This window comes from Bos indicus x Bos taurus, chromosome 27 (genome assembly GCF_003369695.1).
Source record: "Bos indicus x Bos taurus breed Angus x Brahman F1 hybrid chromosome 27, Bos_hybrid_MaternalHap_v2.0, whole genome shotgun sequence".
NCBI lineage: Eukaryota > Metazoa > Chordata > Mammalia > Artiodactyla > Bovidae > Bos > Bos indicus x Bos taurus.
In genome coordinates, this window is record NC_040102.1 from 36,013,594 (window position 1) to 36,034,649 (window position 21,056).

At 55.8% G+C, this 21,056-nt stretch overlaps 1 protein-coding gene across 1 annotated transcript; it reads right to left on the reverse strand.

Annotated features, from left to right (window-relative positions):
* Positions 1–13,955: 13,955 nt before the first annotated feature.
* Positions 13,956–19,968, reverse strand: NKX6-3 (NK6 homeobox 3). Its single transcript, XM_027530128.1, has 3 exons — positions 18,144–19,968; positions 15,865–16,034; positions 13,956–14,271 (listed from the first exon to the last, which is right to left on the reverse strand). The coding sequence occupies exons 1-3, from the start codon at positions 18,523–18,525 to the stop codon at positions 14,032–14,034; spliced, it is 792 nt and encodes a 263-aa protein (XP_027385929.1). The 5' UTR covers positions 18,526–19,968; the 3' UTR covers positions 13,956–14,031.
* Between the last annotated feature and the right edge of the window lie 1,088 nt (positions 19,969–21,056).

Below are 21,056 nucleotides of genomic sequence, written 5' to 3' on the forward strand. Positions count from 1 at the left end.
TGTGTTTGCTTCGAGGAGGGCTGAAGTGCGGGGGCTGAGCCTCCCCTGAGATTACCGTCTGGATAGCACAGACCTTGTGCTGTAGACAGCCTGTGTGCGCCCTGGAGTAGGCGCTCTCGGCAGACAGACTGAGATCCATGAGATCACAGTCTTGGGATCCACGATAAAGTTGGGTGGCATCTTAGCTTCCTCCTGGTCAGATCACAGAAGTCACAGCTTGTGGCAGAGACTGCCAAGAGATGGTTTGTATTTCACATGGAGATCTGTCTGTACAGATTGTCTTAGAAAGTGGCCAAACTGCTGAAGATTGGAATCTTTTGTCTGAGACTGTATGCTTTTTGTCATCAGCATGCAGTTTGCTGGAGAGGGTTTAATTTGCGGTAGAGGGTTTGGCAAGTTTACACTGAGACTAGTATGGCCCCAAACAGACTTGGGTCCAGAGAGGCCCGACCATGGGGTACAGAACCAGAACTCCCAGCCCAGAGGGAAGCATGCGACTGGGAACTCCCTGCCCCGCCCCCGCCCTGACCACCTCCTCCATCCACATCCAGCGTGACCTGTGTCAGCAAGAAGGGGTTCTGAAGCGGGGATGGCTAGTACGTTCCGCTGAGGGCTTTAATGTTTTTTAAAACATGTTATCAAATCTTTAAATCACGTGTTAAGATGTCCTAAAAATTGAATGTTTTAAACCTGCTGTGAAATTTCTCTTGTTGCTTGAGTTCCTCTTCTGTCCTGGTCTTAGGGGCAACAGTTTGTGGCCTCAGGGACAGTGAAGGTGGGTGGGACGAGGGCAGGCAGGGGACGAGTGTGCGGCCATCCTGCTGGGCGAGGGGGTGGTGACACGGCTGTTCCGGAGCACGGCCCGTCCTGCCCCCTGTGCAGGGGGTGCTCGAGGAGCTCTGGGGCCCATGCCTAACGCTCGGGTCCCCTCCCCCCAAGGGAGACGTAGAGGTGACCCCAGACAGGGGAGCCACAGGACAGCTTCTAGGACATGGGCCACAGTAAGTATATTCTGCACTTCAGTGTAGAAGTGTTTGTCCGACTCTGCAACCCCCATGGACGGTAGCCCACCAGGCTCCTCTGGCATGGGATTCTCCAGGCAAGAACACGAGTGGGTTGCCATGCCTTCCTCCAGGGCATCTTCCCGACTCCGGGATTGAACCCGGGTCTCCCGCATTGCAGGCAGATTCTTTACCATCTGAACCATCAGAGAAGCCCATTCTGCACTTTATATACACACAACTCAAGTCCCCTTCGGAGGTGAAACAGGAGACCTGGGCCTTGCCTCACCTGGGGTTCACCTCTGGCCTTTGTTCATTCTCCTGTCTTCCCTTCCCCCATCCTTGTTCATTCCACTCTGCGTTAGGGACGCCGGAGAAAATCCATCTGAGGATTTCTCCGTGAATCTACCTGCAGGGGATTCTGAGTCAAGTACATTACCTTGGGAGAAGGTGAGTCCTGCCGTGTGGCTTCTGTTAACTGCTGCCAGCGGTGGGGGCAGGGGGAGTGAGTGAGGTTGGCACATGGAGTTACAGGGGCATCTGGGCAGTGCCAGGCAGGTGCTTGTACCACCTGTAGGCAGAGCCAGGCAGGACAGTGGACAGAGTGGACAGTGGACAGGCTCTGTCTCTTGAGAATAAGGGTGGAGGCCTGAACCTTCTAGAATGGAGGACCTGGTGATCCCAGAGTCCAGAGTTCTTAAGCTGCTCTTCACTGCACATGACCCTTTGCGGGCTGCAGACTCGGTGCAGAATGGCAGGCAGGGACTGGGGTTGGGAGGCAAGCTGGTCCCTTTGCATCTGATGCCATCCAGAGCCCTGAGCCTAGGTGTTCTGTTCCCCCTGACCCCTCCCGCCCCCTTCTGGGGGGTCTGGGCAGACACTGCCCCTCCAGAGCTGAGGAGCGTCTCTGCAGGAGGGCCCCGGCGGGGAGGCCCAGCTCTTGGGGCGCCGGGTTGGGCGGCTGCAGCCCGGGCTCAGGAAGGGCTGCGAGCAGTCAGATTGATCCCCCAGCCGTGATCTGTCATTTCTGCGAGGCAGGCGCTGTTTTCTCTTGCTTCAGGAGCCCCTTCGACACCTGCTTTATTTTTCTTCCTGCGCTGACGTGACGGGAGACAGGTGTTAAACTACTTAATCACTTTAAAATTGTTTTAATTTTCTGTTTTTTATTGATCTCTCCAGCACCAATTAATCAGCTCACTGGACCAGGCAGTTAGTACATTAAAAATTGTCAGGGAGGCCGTGCATCTTGCAAAATGTCTAAAAAATATTCGGCTGGCAAATTTCGTTTTTCTTTGGCATGCAACAGTCCTCAGGCGGCAGAACTCCCACTCACGAGGGGCCTCTGCCTCTGGGGCTTGCGTCCGGGAGTATTCAGGGTACAGGGAGGCTTCTGGAAGGAGGTGACCTTTTCATCCCTGATATGCATCTTTCCTTCCACTTTTGTTCCCAGCATCCCACACAGCGTCAGGTCTCCTTCCCCAAGAGCATTGGGAATTTCCAGGGAAGGGGCTCTTGCTCGAAACCTCTCTTCCTGACTGCCATGCGGGCAGGACCTCCCCATCTGTAACTGCGCTTGGGACCGACCAGGCACCAGGCCCACACTCAGGTTTTCTCTCCCTGGGATGTCGGCACTTTTAACTTGTCCTGATGGTGCCAAAGCCAGCTCTCTGGGGCAGGGTCACTGCTAAACTTGGTAAACTCTGTCTGTTGGCAGGTGGCTGCATATCACACTGCCCTGTCTCTGGCACCCGGCAATGCGCCTGAAGTCCGTCCATGAAATGTTCTGGACAGCTCCACCCACGCAGTCACGCTGTCCTGTGTGGCAAGCCCTTGCCACTTGTCTTTTATTACTCCTCTTGAAAATGATTAACGGCTTGGCTGTACTTTCTTTTTTAATTTACGTTTTGATTTTATTGAAGTGTAGTTGATTTACAAGGTTGTGTAACTTCAGGTATACAGCAGAGTGATTCAGTTACACAAATCCACACACACACACACATATATATATTCATTCTTTTTTAGATTCTTTTGTACTTTCTGAATTAAATAAAACATGGGCAGCATAACCAGGGGCTTCAACATCATTTCTTGGGGGTAGAAATTTGTTTTCTGGTTTTCCCATTGTTGCCATTGTTTTGCATTTTTGTTCCCGATCACTTTCCAAAGCAAGCCCCTTTTGTATTTTATTTGTGTGTGTGTGTGGCAAGTGAAGTCCCAAGCAGCCTATCTGCATGGTGTGAGCTGTCTGCTTCCTTCCGGGGGGCTCCATGCCCCCTCCCTCTCTCATCCATCAGGCCCTCTCCCTTCGCTGCCCACTGGCTGAGGGAAGCTCTGTGCATCTTCCCTCCCAGGCTACACCGTTCACTCCGGGCCCCCAACTCTGGAACCAGGGCCGGCAGCCCCCAACTGAGCCGTGGGGCTGGGGCAGCAGACACGGTCGGCCCCTGCCTGTGGCCAGCGGGTTTATCTCCCCCCCGCACCCAGCGCCACCCGCCCTTATTAATTGGTATACGATGGGGCTCGGGCATATAATCTCGTATTGATTTTCTCTCTGGACGCCACAGCTTTATTTGCTCACATCTGCCTCGTGTTTAACAGGCGCTTTGCTCTGGAAACGAGAGACCTTATCGGGCAGCTTGGTTTCTTTTCCTGGGGCACACAGGCACGCACACACCCTCATGCTCCAGTCGGCGGCCCAGCCTGGCCTCTCCCTGACCCTCCCTTGGTGAGGCATTCCTGGAGTGGGGGTGGGGAGGCGGGGGCGGGGGACAGTGACCCGGAAGGGCCTTCTCTGAGACCCTGTCTTTGCACTTGACCTCACGCGCTGGGTCTGACCCTGCCTGCTGCGAAAGTGCCTCTGGCTTTAGGGATCAGAGCTGGGTTCAAGCCCACCTGCTCTCCGCTTGACATTGGCGTTGTTCTGCACCGCAGTATCTTTTTTAATGAATGAAAGAATCTTATATTTTTAAGTTATTTGTTTTGGGGTGCTCTGGGTCTTTGTTTCTGTGTGCAGTCTTTTCTCTGGTTGCAGCGAGTGGGGGTGGGTACTCTCAAGTTGTGGTGCACGGGCTTCTCATCGCAGTGGGTTCTCTTGTTGCAGAACGCAGGCTCTAGGGCGCTCGGGCTCAGTAGCTGTGGTGCATGGGCTTAAGTTGCCCCAAGGCATGTGGGATCTTCCCAGACCAGGGATCGAACCCGTGGCCCCTGCATGGGCTGGCAGAGTCCCAACCACTGGACCACCAGGGAAATCCTAATCTTACTGAAGTACAGTTGATTCACAATGCTGTATTAATGTCTGCTGTACAGCCTGCTGTATCTTCTTTATCTCAGAAGACGACAGCATACCTGCTTTGTAGGACTCTTAGGAAATGAGTCCCAGGCACCATGCACAGTGCCAGGCACTTAGTAGGTGCTCAGTAAACAGTGGCCACAGTCAGTCCCCGCTGGTGTGAGAGATCACAGCCTTGTGTGCTGGGAAGAAAAGGAAAAAGATACCCCTGGCCGGCCACCGCGTCCCGTGGGGTGGGGAGCACACATCCCCAGGCCCAGGGACAGCGTCTGTGCCCCGAGGCACTTCTGTCTCCACCCCCATGTCTGAGCCCCACCTGCCTCTGGGGGTTTTGATTTTCTCCTCTGATTACCGTCCTGCCCCTGGGCTGGTCTGCTCTGGGGTTTTGGTAGCAAAGGGAAGGCGTAGAGGCCAGAGGTAAACACGAATTTCCTATTGACACAACATTAATTCTCCTGCTCAGACAGGTGAATGTGCTTCACTCACTTTACCAAGATTAATGGTGTGTGTTTGCCCCACTAAGAGAGGCCTAATGGGGGGTTCTGAACACGGGCCTTCTTGCGACTCTGCCGAAGAGGCTGGCAAGCTGCTCCACATGGGAAGGACCAGCCCCTCCGCCACTTCCAGCGTCATCCCTCCCCCTGGAAGGAGCAGGAGGAATTGGTTAAAGAATGTGTCCAGCCCCGGGGGGACTCTGACTGAGGGGGGAGGCCTTCTCCCCAGACCTGCACCGTGAGGTCTGGAGGTCAGCTCCCCACCCACCTCCTTGGCTGTCTCCTGAAGCTCTCTTCCCACCTGTGCAAACCGGGGTCCTCACCTCCGCTCGCACCCGAGGCTGTTGTCAAAGGTCGCGTCTGTCTCTGGTGCATTGCTCTGAAGAGTGGCAGAGTATTAGAGTGGACAGGCCAGGCCATCTGAAGTGGGGCTTCTGGTAGAGAAGCATCAGGACCACCATGGGAACAAGGTGGGACCCTGGCAGCTTCTGTTTTGTTACTTTGCAGGTTCACTACAAAGCTCCCTGGTAGCGCAGTGGTAAAGCATCTGCCTGTCAAGCAAGAGATGTGGGTTCCATCCCTGGGTTGGGAAGATCCCCTGGAGAAGGAAACGGCAATCCACTCCAGTATTCTGGCCTGGAATCCCATGGACAGAGGAGCCTGGTGGACTGCAATCCATAGGGTTGCAAAGAGTCGGACACAACTTAGCGACTGAACCAAAATAGTAGGTTCAGTGCAGCTCAAGCATGGCAAGAAGGGGCCCGCGGCTCCACTCTTTGCTGCCGAACAGCTCAAGACAGATAGAGGAGGCTGGGGGGTTGGGGAAGGAAATGGAGGAGGTTGCTACTCCAAATCCTGGATTGTCAGGGTCCCCTGACGGTGTCCTCAGCTTTGAGGGTGACAGACAGACCAGGCCATCTCCTCCAAGGCAGCCTGAGTCGGCAGAGCCCCGCAAGGAAGCCATGTCGCTCCCCACAATGAGGGCTGGGTGCTGCTCTCATCAGGAATTGACCATGGCTTAGAGCTAATAAACACCTGGGAGAGGGAAAGTGAAAGCTGTGTCTGACTCTTTGCGACCCCATGGACTATACAGTCTATAGAATTCTCCAGGCCAGAATACTAGAGTGGGTAGCCTTTCCCTTCTCCAGGGGATCTCTCCAACCCAGGGATCAAACCCAGGTCTCCCGCATTGCAGGCGGATTCTTCACTAGCTGAGCCACGAGGGAAGCCCCAAGAATACTGGAGTGGGTAGCCTATCCCTTCTCCAGCCGATCTTCCCAACCCAGGAATTGAACCAGGGTCTCCTGCATTGTAGGCGGAATCTTTACCAACTGAGCTATGAGGGAAGGACGTAACACCCGGGATGGGAGGTTTAATCCAGTTTAACCCAGTTCTTTTCTGTCACTAAGGATGGTCCATTATCCGGGGGCCAGAGCTGAGAGAAGAGAGTGGGGAGTAGAGAGGGAGCCTGGGAAATTCGAACCCAGGCCAGCTCCCCTTCGTCTGTCCCCTTGTCCACCACAGGCTCCGTAGCAGGGCCAGCCTGTAGGCAAACAGGAGGGTTAACAGAAGCATTTTCTTGCTCTATTAGTATTCTTTCAGCTATAAATTTTAGAAACCCAACTCATCCTGACTCAAGACACTAGAATGTGTCTTGTGTCCCGAGAAGGCTAGAGGGACACCAGGCCTGGCTGAAAAAAGTGCCACCGGTCCAATTCCACTCTCTCCCGCCTCTCAGGTGCCCCTGGGTTGGCCCCCTTCCGGGACAGGTGGATGGCCAGGCCACAAGCTGCTGCAGGTAGAGCGGGAAGCCGGCGCTCCCAGAACAACCCAGTCCTTCGCTCATTGGCTGTGACCGAGCCGCAGGCCCATCCCTGGACCGACTGGTCACATGACCAAGGAGGTGGCTTTCACTGATTGGCTCAGGGCCACATCACTCATCCGCACCTGGATGGGGGTGAGTCCGCCCACCCAAACAGCATCAATCAAACGTGGCAGGAGGGTTGTTCTCGGTGGAAAGTCAGGGTGGCCTTATCAGAGGCCACAGGGATCCGTGCCGGGTGAGCCCAAACCACAGAAGCGCGTTCCTCCTCACAGGAAGGACGCTGCCATTCACTGGGCAGGGCGCGGAAGTCTACAGTGTCGCTGCAGCTGGGCCTTGGAGACCCCTGCCCTGGCCTGTTTCCTCCGTGGTCCGCCAATGGGCGCTGGAAATGCGAGGCCGACACTGCTTCCTCACCCAGAACCTAGCGGTGGCGAGTGAGCAGATTCCTCAATTCAAGCAGGGTCTCTCGCAAGAATCCTAGGGGGTTTGAGTGTATCGGACGTTCCCACAGAATCACAGCCACAAGGCTGATGCCGGTGACGGCGGAAAACCGGAAGAGTCCTGCCATCTCTCTGTCTTTCCTGGGGATGAGCATCTTTTCCACTTACACCCTGGCTGCCTTGTGTGACTGTGCGATTCTCTGTCCCCTGGGCAGGAAGGGAAGGCTGCGGAACTCTTCGCAGGTCACCGAATAACTCGGCGAGAGCCGAAACTTGTGGATGTAAGTCAAACTGGCTGTTGAAGATCACCATTTGTGAGGGGCTTCCCTGGTGGTCCACTGGTTAAGACTCCACCCTCCCATCCCCACCAGGTTCCATCCTGGTGGTTCCATCCCTGGTGGGGGAGCTAAGACCCCACATACCTCAACTACAGAAGCCCTTGCCCTGCAAAGAAGAGTCCCATGGCAGCAAAGACCCAGCACAGCCAAAATCAATTGAGAGCTAGATAGATTAGAATGCGTTTGTTAAGATCACCATTTGCCAAATTTGTCCATTCCCAAGTCCTGGGGCACTTGGTAACCAGGCACATTCCAGGACCACACCCACCTGAGGGGGAATATCCCAGAAGGGCCCTACAAATCTGTATCTCTGGCAAGTCCTGTGGTCACACAAGCTTGGGAAACTGTCGAAATGAACATCTTCTCTGGCTGTGGTGTGTCTGCTCCACCCAGGAACACTGGACGTCAATTATACAACAGCAGAAACCATACCGAGGGAAACGGTGTATGGGGTAGTCATGTACTGCAAAGCACTTGATAGTGAGCCTTTGATGAGGGGACCTCACCGAGCCCTCTCACGTCCTCTGTAGCTTTCGGGTCCTCATACACCTGCAAGTTGACACAGCCCTGGCTTTCCAGGGTGGCTCAAAACAGTAAAGAATCTGCCTGCAATGTGGAAAACCTGGGTTCAATCCCTGGGTCGGAAAGATCCCCTGGAGAAGGGAATGGCTACCCACTCCAGTATTCTTGCCTGGAGAATCCTCATGGATAGAGGACCCTGGTGGGCTACAGTCCATGGAGTTGCAAAGACGAGTGAGCGACTTTCATTTTCACTTTCACATACCTGCGAGTTGACACAGCCCTGGCCTTAGAGTGGAAGTCAACGAATTTTGACCTTGGGTAGGTAGATCCACAGCATTTGAAGCCACGTATTAATAAAACAGGAGAAGGGAATGGCAACCCACTCCAGTACTCTTCCCTGGAAAATCCCATGGGCTACAGTCCACAGGGTTGCAAAGAGTTGGACATGACTGAGCCACTGAACAATAACAACCACAACAACAACAGCTGATTCACTTTGCTGTATGGCAGAAATTAACACACATCGGAAAGTAGAGATATTCTTAATAAAAGTAATAATAAATGTTGTTCAGTTGCCAAGTCATGCCCAACTCTTCGTGACCCCATGGACTGCAGTACGCCAGGTTTCATAAATAAATACATAATTTGTTATTTAAATAATAAAAGGAGGAAAAAGGAGAAAGGGCATTTCAGAAGTATAGGCCCCCATGGGCATTTGGCGATACAGAACTCAGCTTAAGTCAGTGCATCTCTTTGTGTCTAAGTTTTTCTGTTTGGTCTTGGTTTTGGTCGCACTGCGTCTTTGTTGCATTGCACCCGCTTTCTCTCTGTTGCAGAGCATGGGCTCCAGAGCACACGGGCTTGGTAGGTGCAGCCTGTGGGCCTCTCGAGTTGCGCAGGTTGACTTGCCCGTGGGATCTTAGTTCCCCAGCCAGTGATGGAACCTGCATCCCCTGCCTTGGAAGGTGGCTTCTCAACCGCCGCACCACCGGGGCAGTCCCCTAACAGTTTTTTTGTTGAGCTCCTAACTTGGGCCACACAGTGTGCTCTGCGAAAGGAAGGGCTGTCTACACCCACTTACGTGGTCATACCCACCCTCCATCTTCTCACACTGCCATCGTGTTCCTACAAACCATCTGGATATCTTGTTAAAAATGCAGACGTGGATTTGGGAGGGTTGAGATGGGGCCTGAGAGCCTGCCTTCCTGACAAGGTCCCAGGTGAGGCCGCTGCTGTTGGAGTGTGGACCATGTCCAGGGTATCCAGGCTTCAGAGCAGGATGTATCAGGCAGGGGATGGAGCCCACGGGGTCCAGGGCTGGAGATATGCTGGGAAAGGGGGGGATCACTCACTGGACGAGGTCTCCCCTGCCTAAGGACCAGTTAAAGTTCCTATAAAAGGCACAATTCTGTCCCAGAGAAACATATGTGCAAGACGAATTCAGCCCTTGGCATCTGGCTTGGCACCCTGTCCCAGAGTCCAGAACCACAGGCTTTTATTAATAGCAGGTAAATAGATCTGGTCACACACCAAGTCTTCCATAACCTCTATACATAGCGACTGACTGGCTGGTGCTTGCGTACTTTCAGGAGTGGGTATCTGTGACTTTGAATCTGCCTGTCCCGCTGTACAGAAGACCCATTTAGGACGGACTCTGCCACTTCCTGAGCTTTGCAGGTGGTGCTAGTGGTAAAGAACCCCCTGCCAATGCAGGAGATGTAAGAGACACAGGTTTGATCCCTGGGTCGGGAAGATCCCCTGCAGGAGGGCAGGGCAACCCACTCCAGTATTCTTCCCTGGAGAATCCCATGGACAGAGGAGCCTGGCAGACTACAGTCCATGGGGTGGCACAGAGTTGGATATGACTGAAGCGACTCAGCATGCATGTACTACCACTTCCTGGCGGTCTGAATTTGAGGAGGAAGGAGAGGGCGTGAGCACACTGATATGGGCATGCCCACTGCATTTTATGCCTTGTAGGGGATTTCAGTGCGTCTTCGGCTGGGTCTTGCTGACACCCATGTCAGCTTCACTTTACAGACTGGACTTCAAGAGGTTGCCTAACTGGGTCACAGTGACCCAGAGACTACTTGGTGACGTGGCGATGCAAACTGGGGACCGTCGGGGTCCACACCCCTCTCGAAATAACACAGCAGATGCTGCTGGGTGTCTGTACAGGTCAGGCATGCCTGGGCATTCTGATCTTGAAGCCCCTGCAAGCTGTGTATAATTAGTCCCATCTTATGGATGAGTAGACTGAGGCTCAGAGGTTGTCATTCATCCAAGGACACAGAGAGTGGTGGTGCCAGCATTTGAGCCCAGCGCTAATGGAACACAGTTCCCTCTGCCACACTCAGGAAAGACTCAGGCTGGCTGATGTCTGGAGCAGGAAGAGGGGTTGCCAGTGGTGTGATTTTAGTTCCCAGTCTTCTCATTGATTGTCACCATTGGGATATGGCCACTCAGAACCTGCTAAGATGCTGCCATCCTTACCTTCACCCTCGCCCTGCTTGGGACAGGCAGGTCTGGGTTCTTTCTGCACTGGAAGCCACAGACAGGAGGGCTGTGGATGGGGCAGAGTCTTGCCTGCTTGCAGGAGCCTAGCCTGGGCTGCTGGCAGGGCAGGACACTGTCACTCCTGGGAGCCCAGGCTGAATTGCTTTCTCTTTGCTCATCCCTGAAAAGCTTGTCATGTGGTCAAATTGCAAGAAGCATGAATATTCTAAAAGTTGTATTGTTTCTTTGACTCAGCATATACAGGAAGGCCCTTTGTGACCAGGAATACAAAGGGGAAGTGAGGGGGAGTCTATGGCTTATGATGTCTTTATGATGGATGAAGCAAAACAGTCCTGAGTTCCCCCCAGCTACACGCCACACACGCATGCGCTCACATGTGCACACTTACGCCTCTGCAGAGGACAAAACTTGTCCCAGATTACCCTCAGCCATCTAGGCCATTCATTCCTGGCCCTTCTCCTCCTTCAGACTCCGAGTCTGGTCCCTGGACGAGGCCTGAGCTGTGCTTCTCCGTTGCTTGGCACCTGTGTTCGGGAGCAGGGGTGTGGTAGGGGGACATCAGAAAGGCTGGGCTCCTTGGTCCTAAGGTTCCAGTGACAGGGGCCCCAAGAATTTGGACACTGGAGGAGATTTTGTTAGGTTTAGCAAATGTTTCCCCAGCGGAAAAAAACTTTCCCTGGGTTTGATTTAATACCAACCCCAAACAGCGTGGACTTCCCTGGTGGCTCAGAGGGTAAAACATTGCGGGAGACCTGGGTTCATATCCCTAGGTCAGGAAGATCTCCTGGAGAAGGAAATGGCAACCCAGTCCAGTATTCTGGCCTCGAAAATTCCATGGATGGAGGAGCCTGGTAGGCTACAGTCCATGGGGTTGCAGAGTCGGACATGACTGAGCAACTTCACCAAACAGCGTGAATCAGACACGCAAGAATTACAGTTGTAATGGAGTATTAGGATGGTAATATACTTACAAAGAGAGCAAGAGCCTGCTTTCTTGTCCCTGACTGCTTCCTCCATACCTGCCTCATGATTTTGCACCTGTTGAGAGGGGCTTCCCCACTGACTCAACAAGAGACAAAGTTTTGATCCCTGGGTTAGGAAGATCCCCTGGAGTAGGGCATGGCAACCCACTCCAGTTTTCTTGCCCGAAGAATCCCATGGACTAAGGAGCCTGGCGATTAACAGTCCATAGGGTTGTAAAGAGTCAGACATAACTGAATTGACTTAGCATATACGCCTACACACATATGTGGCGAGTCTCCTTCAGGCGACTCCTCTTCCCAAACTCTCTGCAAAGTGCTCAGGAAATCCTGGGCCCCTACCTGGCCTCCAGAGCTTTTTTCTCTGTGGCTGTGCCCAGAGGGTCCTCAAGTCCTCCCAGTGGCCCCGCCTGCGGCAGCTCAGCCTCCTGTGTTAGCTTGTGGCCAGGAGCACACAAAGGGGGTGTTTGCTTATTTCCTTCCCACTTTTCAAGGAGAGAGACAGCATGACCTCATCACGGAGTGAGAGTTACACCTCAAAAGCATCCGAATCTTTTCGTCACCTTCCCCCATCCTCTGGGTCCGCTAGGGTTATGGTGAAGGGTTGGTGCCTCCGTTTCTGAGAGGCCCCAGAGCTGGGGTCTCCCTCCTGCTCCAGGCTGACTCTACCAGCCCGATTCTCCCACCCTGGGGGCTCGAGGGATCAGAGAAGGACTTGCTGGGACAGCAGAGGAGGGCAGGCTGCTTATAGCTTGGAGGCCTTGCTGCTGTTGGCACAGGTGGTTACAGCTGGAAGGTGCTGAAAGCACGTCTCCTCTCACCTCTGCTTTTGCAGGAGGTTTTGCAAGAGGCTGTGAGCGGCATCAGCTCAGGTGGCCCCGCCCACTTCCGGGACTTGGTCTGGGGACTTCCTGGGTGTCTGTTTTCCCATCCCAGGTTTCTGGTGGGGTCATGGGAGACAGTTGGGGCCTTCCACGTGGGAGGAGTTGTTGGTGTTCAGTGGGGTCTGTGCTGCTCTTCTCTGCTCTAGGATCTTTTCCTTAAGGTACCTCATTCCCCACAGATAGGTTCCCCCAGGAGGAAATTCCTGGGGGAACTCCTGGGAGGACTCTTGGGGGTCAGGGACCCCGCTAAACGCCCTTGGGTTTCTCTCTCACCATGTTGTCTGGCCTATACTAGCTAGACTTCAAATTGCCCAATGCCCTGCAGATTCCCTGACTCTGTAAGCAGAGATGCTGTCATTCGGAGGGACCCCCCACCCCCACCCCAGCCAGCACATCTGGGACCCCCACAGCCAGTTTCACGGAAACACATGAGTCTTGGGGAGGGTTCTGGGACTTTTATTTTTACTTTTTATATTTTAAAAGCCAGGGAAGATGGGCCAACTCTTGGTCCCTTTTGCGGCTGCATGCCTCTAAGGCCACCCCTCCCCCTCCCAAAGCCCCAGCCCCTCCCACCTGGTGGGCAGCGGCCCCCTCTGCAGCGCCCGTTCCAAGACCCTGCCGCAGGGCATCCCAGGAAAGTGAGGGTCGTGGGTTCCCTGCAAGCCCCGGGTGCCGTCCTCTCCTCTCCTGTGGGGGTACCCCACCGGAGGAGAAGGGGTTCCGAGGTCCCTTCCGGCCCCAAGTGTTCCCCCAAGAAGGATGCTCCTCTCTCTCCAGGGGTCCCGTCCTTGCTCTGGCCCCGAGGGCCGCCCGGTGGGAGGCTCCAAGACGCAGCATTGCTGCCAGGCGTCTCTCCTGTTTTCTCTGCTTCTGTCCACAGCCTTCCTCTTTCCCAGCCCGTGGGGCTTCTAATCTCCTCCTGTCCTGGGTAGAGGTCGGGGGGGGGGGGGGGGAGGGATGCCCTCTGAGGGCAAGGTGGAGAAAGGATGGCAGGAGGACAGCTCCCTCCAGGGGTGTGATCCTTAAGTTGGGGTGTGGGGGTGTTCCTTCTTGGCTAGAACCCATTTCCCCGCCCCTGGTGGAGGGGGGGTCCAACCCTCCAGGGGTTCAGCATTTAGCTGTTGCCTCTAAGGTGGGATGCTTCTTGTGCCAGGGTCTGGGGAGAGGCCCTGGACTTGCCCGCTCGTCTAATCAGCCTAGAGGGAGACCCCTGACTGAGCCAGGGAGGGAAGGCGGGCCCTCTCCACCCCAGCTACCACGGTGGCGTGTCTGGGACCCCGCGGCCAGTGTGCTGGCTGCAGAGCTTGATCATTCTCATCCACCTGTACTCGTAGAGTCTGCAGAGCTGGCAAGGCCAGGCCTGTGCCCACAGAAGCCAAGAGGGCGGAGGGGCCAGGCTCGTGTCTCCCTCTTGGCTCCCTCCCTGCGCCCCCCACCTGGAGGAGGGCAGGGAAACCCACTCCAGATTCGTGCCTGGAGAGCCCCTATGGACAGAGGTGCCTGGAGGGCTACAGTCCATGGGGTGGCCAAGAGTCGGACACGACTGAGCAGCCCACACTAAGCACGCACCCCCCGGGAGGCTGGCCTTTCCTCCCCCTCCTTCTTCCTCGCCGTCTCCAGCTCCTCTCCCTCCTCCTCCTCCCCCTCTCCGACCCCTCCGCCTCCTCCTCCTTGCCCCCCCGCAGCCCCCGTTAGCCCGCGCGGGGACCGCGGGGACCCCGGAGGCGGCGGGCGGGCGAGGTCAGACGCCGTGGGCACCCAGGCCGAGCACCGAGAAGGCGGCGCGATGCTTGCGCAGCAGCAGCCGGATCTTCTCGTCGTCCGAGTCGGGGTCCAGGGGCTTGTTGTACTCGTCGTCCTCGGTCTCCGAGGCCGCGCGCTCCCCGCCCGCTCCCGCGCTGCCCGGGGCCCGGGGCGTGGACGAAGAGGGCTCCAGGGCGCTCTTCTTCCGCCACTTGGTCCTCCGGTTCTGGAACCACACCTGGGACGACAGGGGCTCTGAGGCTGGCGCGCGCACGCCCCTCTGGGGCCGGCGGCTCCCCGCGGCGGCAAGCACTCTGCATCCTGGACTGGGTTCAGCAATGGACCAGGTTGGTTTGTTTTGTTTTGTTTGTTTTTTGGAAGAGGGCAATAAAATAAAAGCTGAGTGCAGCAGCTTTTTCGGCTTCCCTGTAACCCTTCCGTGTGGTATACATCTTCTCCTTTGCCATCTGGGTATTGGGGTGGAAGGGGCTGAAAGGCTTTTAACCTCCTAGACGTGCAGTGAACTTAATGAATAATTTCTCCAACAATAAAACTAACATATGCTTACTGCTGGGGATAGAACCCTGCAGAAAGGACCCAAAGAAACAGAGCCATGTGGACAGGGCGCTTCCTCTCCAGCCAAGTTAGTATTGGGCAGAGAAGGCTGCGGAGGGAGGGGGTATGGGGGCACGGAGGACGGGGGATGAGGGTGGTTTGGGGGCCCTGGGGGAGCCCGGACCAGGTCCCCAGCTGCCCCTGTACCTCCCACTCCACTCAATCCCATCACCTTGTCACAGATCCAGGCAGTTCCAGCACAGCTCAGAGCTAGCGGGAGATGGTGCCCCGACCCGAAGCCCCTCAGGGCACAGTGAGCCTCAGAGTTGCCAGGGTTGCCCCAGGAGCCCGCATACCCACTTTCAAGTGGGAGGTGTGCAGTGGGAGGGGTACCCCCGCTGAGCCTTGCCTCCACCTGGGCAGTGAGGTTCATGGGCAGTTGTGGGGAGGAGTTATATTCACTTTCAAGTTCTTTAAATTTATTTTATATTGGTGGTGAACCAAGGGCAAGGCTGCCTAACGGAACAAGCCTGAAGTGAGTGCTAATCTAGCCCAGAGGCTGCCATCAGCTCTTGAAGTTTCAAGCCTTGGCCCTGCAGGGGCTGGGGAAGGCATGGGGTTGGAGCCCTGTAATCCAGGTTTGACTCCCAACACTTACTAGCCAGTTACCTTGGGCAAAAAACTTGGCTGAGTCGGTGGGTGGCTCAGACAGTAAAGAATCTGCCTGTTGTCAACCAAGTATCCTTCAATTAAAAAGTAAATACATTAAAAAAAAAAAAAAAAGAATCTGCCCGCAATGCAGGAGACCTTGGTTTGATCCCTGGGTTGGAAAGATCCCCTGGAGAAGGGAATGGCAACCCACTCCAGTATTCTTGCCTGGAGAATCCCGTGAACAGAGGTTATAATCCATGGGGTTGCAAAGAGTTGGACTAGACTGAACCATTAACATGTTCACTTTTCACTTTCAAGTTGGGTAATAAGACCCCACCATTGCGCTCCTGCACTGCGCACACACACAAAGTTGCTGTGAGGTTTAAATGGGCAGTTACACATCCGGCTCTCAGAAGAGGGTGCCATGGACGACAGCCATCGGGGTGATGGTCACTGTTGCCGTCTCCAGGGTTGGGTGGGCAGGCAGTGCCCACACACCTGGACAGCCTTCCACTGAGCTGTAGTTGCCACGAGCATGGGGCTGCCTCCCTGCCAGGCAGTGGCGCCCCGTCCCGGTGGGCTCCTCACTGCCACACAGACAGCCTCTTCACCCGCCCGGACTCACCTTGACCTGCGACTCAGTCATCCCCAGCGAGTACGCCAGCCGCGCCCTCTCGGGGCCAGCCAAGTACTTGGTCTGCTCGAAGGTCTTCTCCAGGGCGAAGATCTGGTGGCCCGTGAAGGTGGGCCGGGTGTGCTTTTTCTTGTGGATGCTGTCGCCCAGGGCGTCCGGAGCTGGGGGGAGGAAGGAAGTGTGCCCTTACTGCGTTGAGTGTGAGGGAGTCCCAGCCCTGCCCTGCCCTGCCTGCCCCACAGGGTGAGCACCCCTACATAGAAGCTGCTGAGGTTGCGGGGTCATTGGGGCCCCTCTCACCTGAGCAGCCTGCCTCTGCCTTGTCTAGGTGGGCAGGGACCGCAAGGGCACCTGCCCCCAAGCTGTAGCTAACTGCGGCCAGAGGGTGCTTAGAACTGTGTCTCCCTGTGGAACATCCTTGCTACTCAGTGATGCCGCCCCACTAAGGGGCAGGAGAAGCCTCCTATGGGTCTCTGGGATGTCCCTTCAGGTCACCAAGAAACAGATTTGATGCCTCTACCAATGATCAGGACCCCGGGGGCCTGGGAACTCCTCCACTTTCTTGCTCTTGAAAGAGCAAACCATTTTCCAGGTTTCTGGGAAAACCAGAGCCTTAAGCTCCAAGTGACTGCCTGCTCCCCAGGCCTGGGAGCCACGAGGCTTCCACCCCACCGGAGAGTCTGGAGGCGAGGGCTCAAGAACTGAGTCCTGTGTCATACAGGACTGGAGAGCTTCCTGCCAGCTCTCTGTTTAACGTGTGACAATATATATGCTTCAGTGATACTGTCTCAGACACAGGGCGTTCTGCCCGGTGCTCCGTGACTACCTAGAGGGGTAGGATGGGGTGTGGAGGTGGGAGGGAGGCTTAAGGGGGGAGATTATATATATATGTATATACACATACATACTTATGGCTGATTCACATTGTTGTATGGCAGAAACCAACACAACAGTGTAAGGCAGTTATCCTCCAATTAAAAATAAATTTTTAAAAATACCCAAAAAAGCGTGGGAGGCAGGTGGGAGAAGTGACCCCTGCCCATCCAGGGCAGCCTCTCAGGAGCTTGGTGTGGGGAGGGCAGGGGAGGAGAGTGTGGATGAGCCCCGGGGAAGCAGAAGGTTCATATGCTGGGCCTCGTTCAGCATCGTCTGACCCCCACATCCCACATCCTCGGGTCACAGGTGAGGAAACCGAGGCAGAGACAGGAGAGGAGACCCCTGGAGAGACTGTCACTTTGGTCCCCTCCCCTTGAGTGAATCCAGCCCCTGACTCTCAGATGCTTTGCTGTGTGTGTGTGCTTTCGGGTTGAAGGGCAGGGTGCAGAGAGGGGGCTGCGTGTGCAAAGGGGGACATGGAGGGGAGGGTAAAGCACCCCCAAACCAGCTGTAAGATAGGCCCCCTGTGGGCCTCATTGTGTTTCAGGCCACACAGGTGGGAGGCAGGCGTGCTCCAGGCTTTCCTGGGCCGCCCCAAGCCCCCGCTGCAGTGCAGGCCCTCCGAAGGAGGACAGAAGTGGACGCCCCCTCTGCCTCTGCCTAATGCGGCCCGGGGGGGGTTCCGACAGCCACGGTCACCCCCCTGTGCCTCCCGGGGGAGGTCTCCCTGCCTCTGCACGACCCGCCACCTCCCCCAGGCCCCGAATGTCAGCCTGAGGCCCCGACTGTCAGCCTGAGGCCCCGCACCAACTCTCTGAAAGCCACAGTCTGGGGGAGGGTGGGTGAGGGGCCCCCCACCAACAAGGAGGGCCCAGCGGGATGGGGCTCAGCAGCGCCTCCTGGAGGCTGGGCGGCCTGGCTGCTGCTGTTGACCTGAACCTACACACCCCCAGGAGGGCACCGGCCCCCCGGGATCGGGGCATGACCCAGGTGGGGTCGGGGTACATTCATGTCCCTGAGTGCTGCTGGGGCGTGGGGGGACTCTGCGAAGGTGATGAGGGGGGAATTTCTCTTCACTGGAGTGAAGTGGTGACACGGCTCTGGGTAAGAGAAGTAAGGTGAGTAGGACCTTACAAAGGATGGGGTGGGCTGTGTGGTCCTCTCTGGACCCCAGGGTCCCCAGGAAGGCGGCTGGTAAAAGGGGTGGGGGCAGGGGTCAAGATGCCCATCCAGGCAAAGCCAGGGCGGGAGGGGGAGGGGAGAACCCTACGCCGTCCCGGGTGGAGGGACAGACCCAGGGTCTGCCTCAGGCAGTCCAAAGGCTGCCAGGGGAACCCCCCGCCCCCACCTGCGCCCCCCATGAGCGTCCGCTCCCCCCTCCTCCTGGTACTCACTGCTGCCGCACTGCCGCCCGCCTCGCCAGTCCTGGCCCGCGTCCGCCCAGCAGTTCCGGGTCCGGGTGGGGTATTCGCTCCCCGCCTTGGAGAAGCTCCCCACCTGGGGGCCGTAGTAGACCCCCTGGGAGCCGAGGCCACCGAAGCCGGCCACGTGGGGGTAGCCGGGCAGGATGCTGCTGTTGGGCGCGGCCACGGGCCTGCTCAGGATGTCCGTGATGCCGTGGGGGGTCCCGGCCGGCAGCTGGGGACCCAAGCCCGGGGGGCTGAGCTTGTAGAAGGAGTTCTGCATGGAGTACTGGCACACAGGTGCCTTCATCTCCGAGAACTGGGCCAGCGGTGTGTTGTTCAGCAGGAAGGGGCCCTGCAGGTTGGACTCCATGGCCCCCCCCACAACAGGCCAAGGGGAGGCCGGAACCCCAAATCCGGGTTCCTAGAACCCCTGAGGTCCAGCCCAGAACCCCATGGCAGCTCCCGAGGGTCAAATCGGCTCAAGCCCCGGGCCGGCCTCACCCCGAGGTGTCCAGCCCAGTCCTCCTCCGGGTCCCCGACCACGTCAGACACGGGAAGTCAGGTGTCCCCAGGCAGGTGCCAGCCCCCACCCCTTCCCCAGCACCCCTGCTGTCTCCCCCTGCCTGGGGAGAGGCGGCTCCCCACGCCTCAGCTCAGGCCCCTTCTCTGCCTCAGAGTCTGGGGACCCTCCATGAGAAGTTTCCAGTTCAGAGAAGCAACATTTCCCTGATAAAGATGGGGCCCATTAGAATACAGACCCGAGACTGGCTGAGCTGCCGGAGTCGCCTCGCCATTGGTGGAAACCCTCTCGGGCCTCACATTGGCTTTTCCTAGACAAATTGCACTTTGAAAGATTGACTGTAAAATCAACCAGTGTGTGTGTGTGTGTGTGTGTATGTGACAGAGAGAGAGAGAGACAGAAAGAGAAAGAGTGAGCACTCAGGAACCTCTGTTCATTCCGAGAAGGTCTACCCACTCCTGGTTCAAGTGAGCATCTAGGAAAAAGTGGGTATCTGGGGGGCTGCCTCTGGGACAGCTGGAGGGCACAGCTCCTCCCCTGTGGTCTCGGGAGATGCTACCCTGAGGTGCCCAGGCCGCCTTCTGAGCAGATGCCCAGGCTTCTTGGGAGAGTGTACAGAGTGGACACGGAGGCTTGCCCCTCCTTCTCCGTGCTGGGATGGGTAAGTGGGGAGGCTGGGCTTTGGGGCCTGAGAGCCTGAGGTGGGAGCCTGCCAGGCAGGCTGGGCCGGGGGTGGGAGTGGGACCCCTCTGAGGGTTCTGGCTGGGTGCTCCCAGGCTCTGGCTCCGCCTCTGGCTCTCCCTGATCCCCTCTGTCCTCCCTTCCGCCTCCAAGGACTTATTTGTGCTTCTGCCATGTTCTGCCTGGCTTGGCACCTGGGTTGGATGGGTTGATGGCTTGAGATGGCCATTGATTCAGTGATGGGTGCCTGTGCCAGCTTTTGGTTGGTGCTCAGTAAATATTTGATGGGTGAGACGAGATTGAATCACAGGGCACCCATATGCCTTTTTTTTTTTTCCTAATAAATTTTTACAACATACAAGGCTCCACCAGGGTCGCTTTCTTGTTTTACAAATAGGGAAAACACAGTAAGTAACTTGAATCATTTCTGCATGAAACAGCATAGTTTCCTGCAGTTTATTTTTCTTTCTTTCTTTTTTTAATAATTAAATTTGTTTATTTTTAATCGATGGATAATAGCTCTACAGTATTGTGCTGCAGCGTTAGTCGCTTAGTCGTGTACAACTCTTTGTTACCCCATGGACTGTAGCCCATCAGGGTCCTCTGTCCATGGAATTCTCCAGGCAAGAATACTGGAGTGGGTTGCCATTTCCTTCTCCAGGGACAATATTGTGCTGGTTTTTGCCAAACGCCAACATCAGTCATAGGTATACCTACGTCCCTTCCCTCTTGAACCTCTCTTCCACTCTCTCCCCGTCTGTAGTTTCTTTTGAAATGCCCATCAGCATGTCACTGGTTTGGACATGCAACACGACAGGGAACATAGTGGCTGCCAGACAGATGGACTTGTGTCTCTTCTCTGCCTGGCAGTCCCAGAGCCCTTTCTTTCTGGCCCACGGTCGCCCTTTGCCAGGCAGAGACGAGCCTGCTCCTGGGTTTTCAGCAGGAGGCCCAGGGCCCAGGTTGTAAGAATGGCTCCCCTTTCACAGAGAGCCGGTTCTGCCCACACTTCTGTTATCTGCTCAGGCTAGAACTGGCTGTGACCGTGTCATGCAAGTGACTCAGGTTAAACACAAAAAAGACCTCACAAAGGCTGTGGACCTTGTTTTTCTGGAAGTTTGGATTAAACACAAGAGAAAAGGTTTTTTTATCCATCTGAATTGGCTGGGCTACAAAGCTGTCCATCACCACCCTTTGGGAAGCCATATTCCAGTTCCCCACGTGGCTGCCAGAACCCACCCTGGCAGTTGTGATTCTGAACCTGTGTCTTAAAATCCCTCTGGGTGATGGTGGTGCACAGCACGGTTGGCCGCTTGGCCTGGATACTGAGAGAGACGCTTCAGAATCAGGCTGAGGCTGGGGGCACTCCTAAGACCCTATGACTGTGACTTGGCTATATACCCTGCCTCCCGCCCCCACCAATGATGCAAACTTAGGAGGAGAAGCCAGAGTAAATAATTTCTTATTTCATGCCAAGGTCGACAAGGGCATTTGTGTTCAGTGATCCCAGGATGACAGACTGAAGAGACTTTACTACTTGCTTGATCCCTTCCCCCATTTGATGGATGAGAAAACTGAGGCCAGCTTGGTGGCTAGCCTTGCAGGAAGTGTTAGGAAATCAGAGCCATTTTGTTGGAAGTTCTTGAACTTTGGCACTGAGTGCAAGGATGAGGCACCTTCACAGGGAGCGCTGGGGGTCT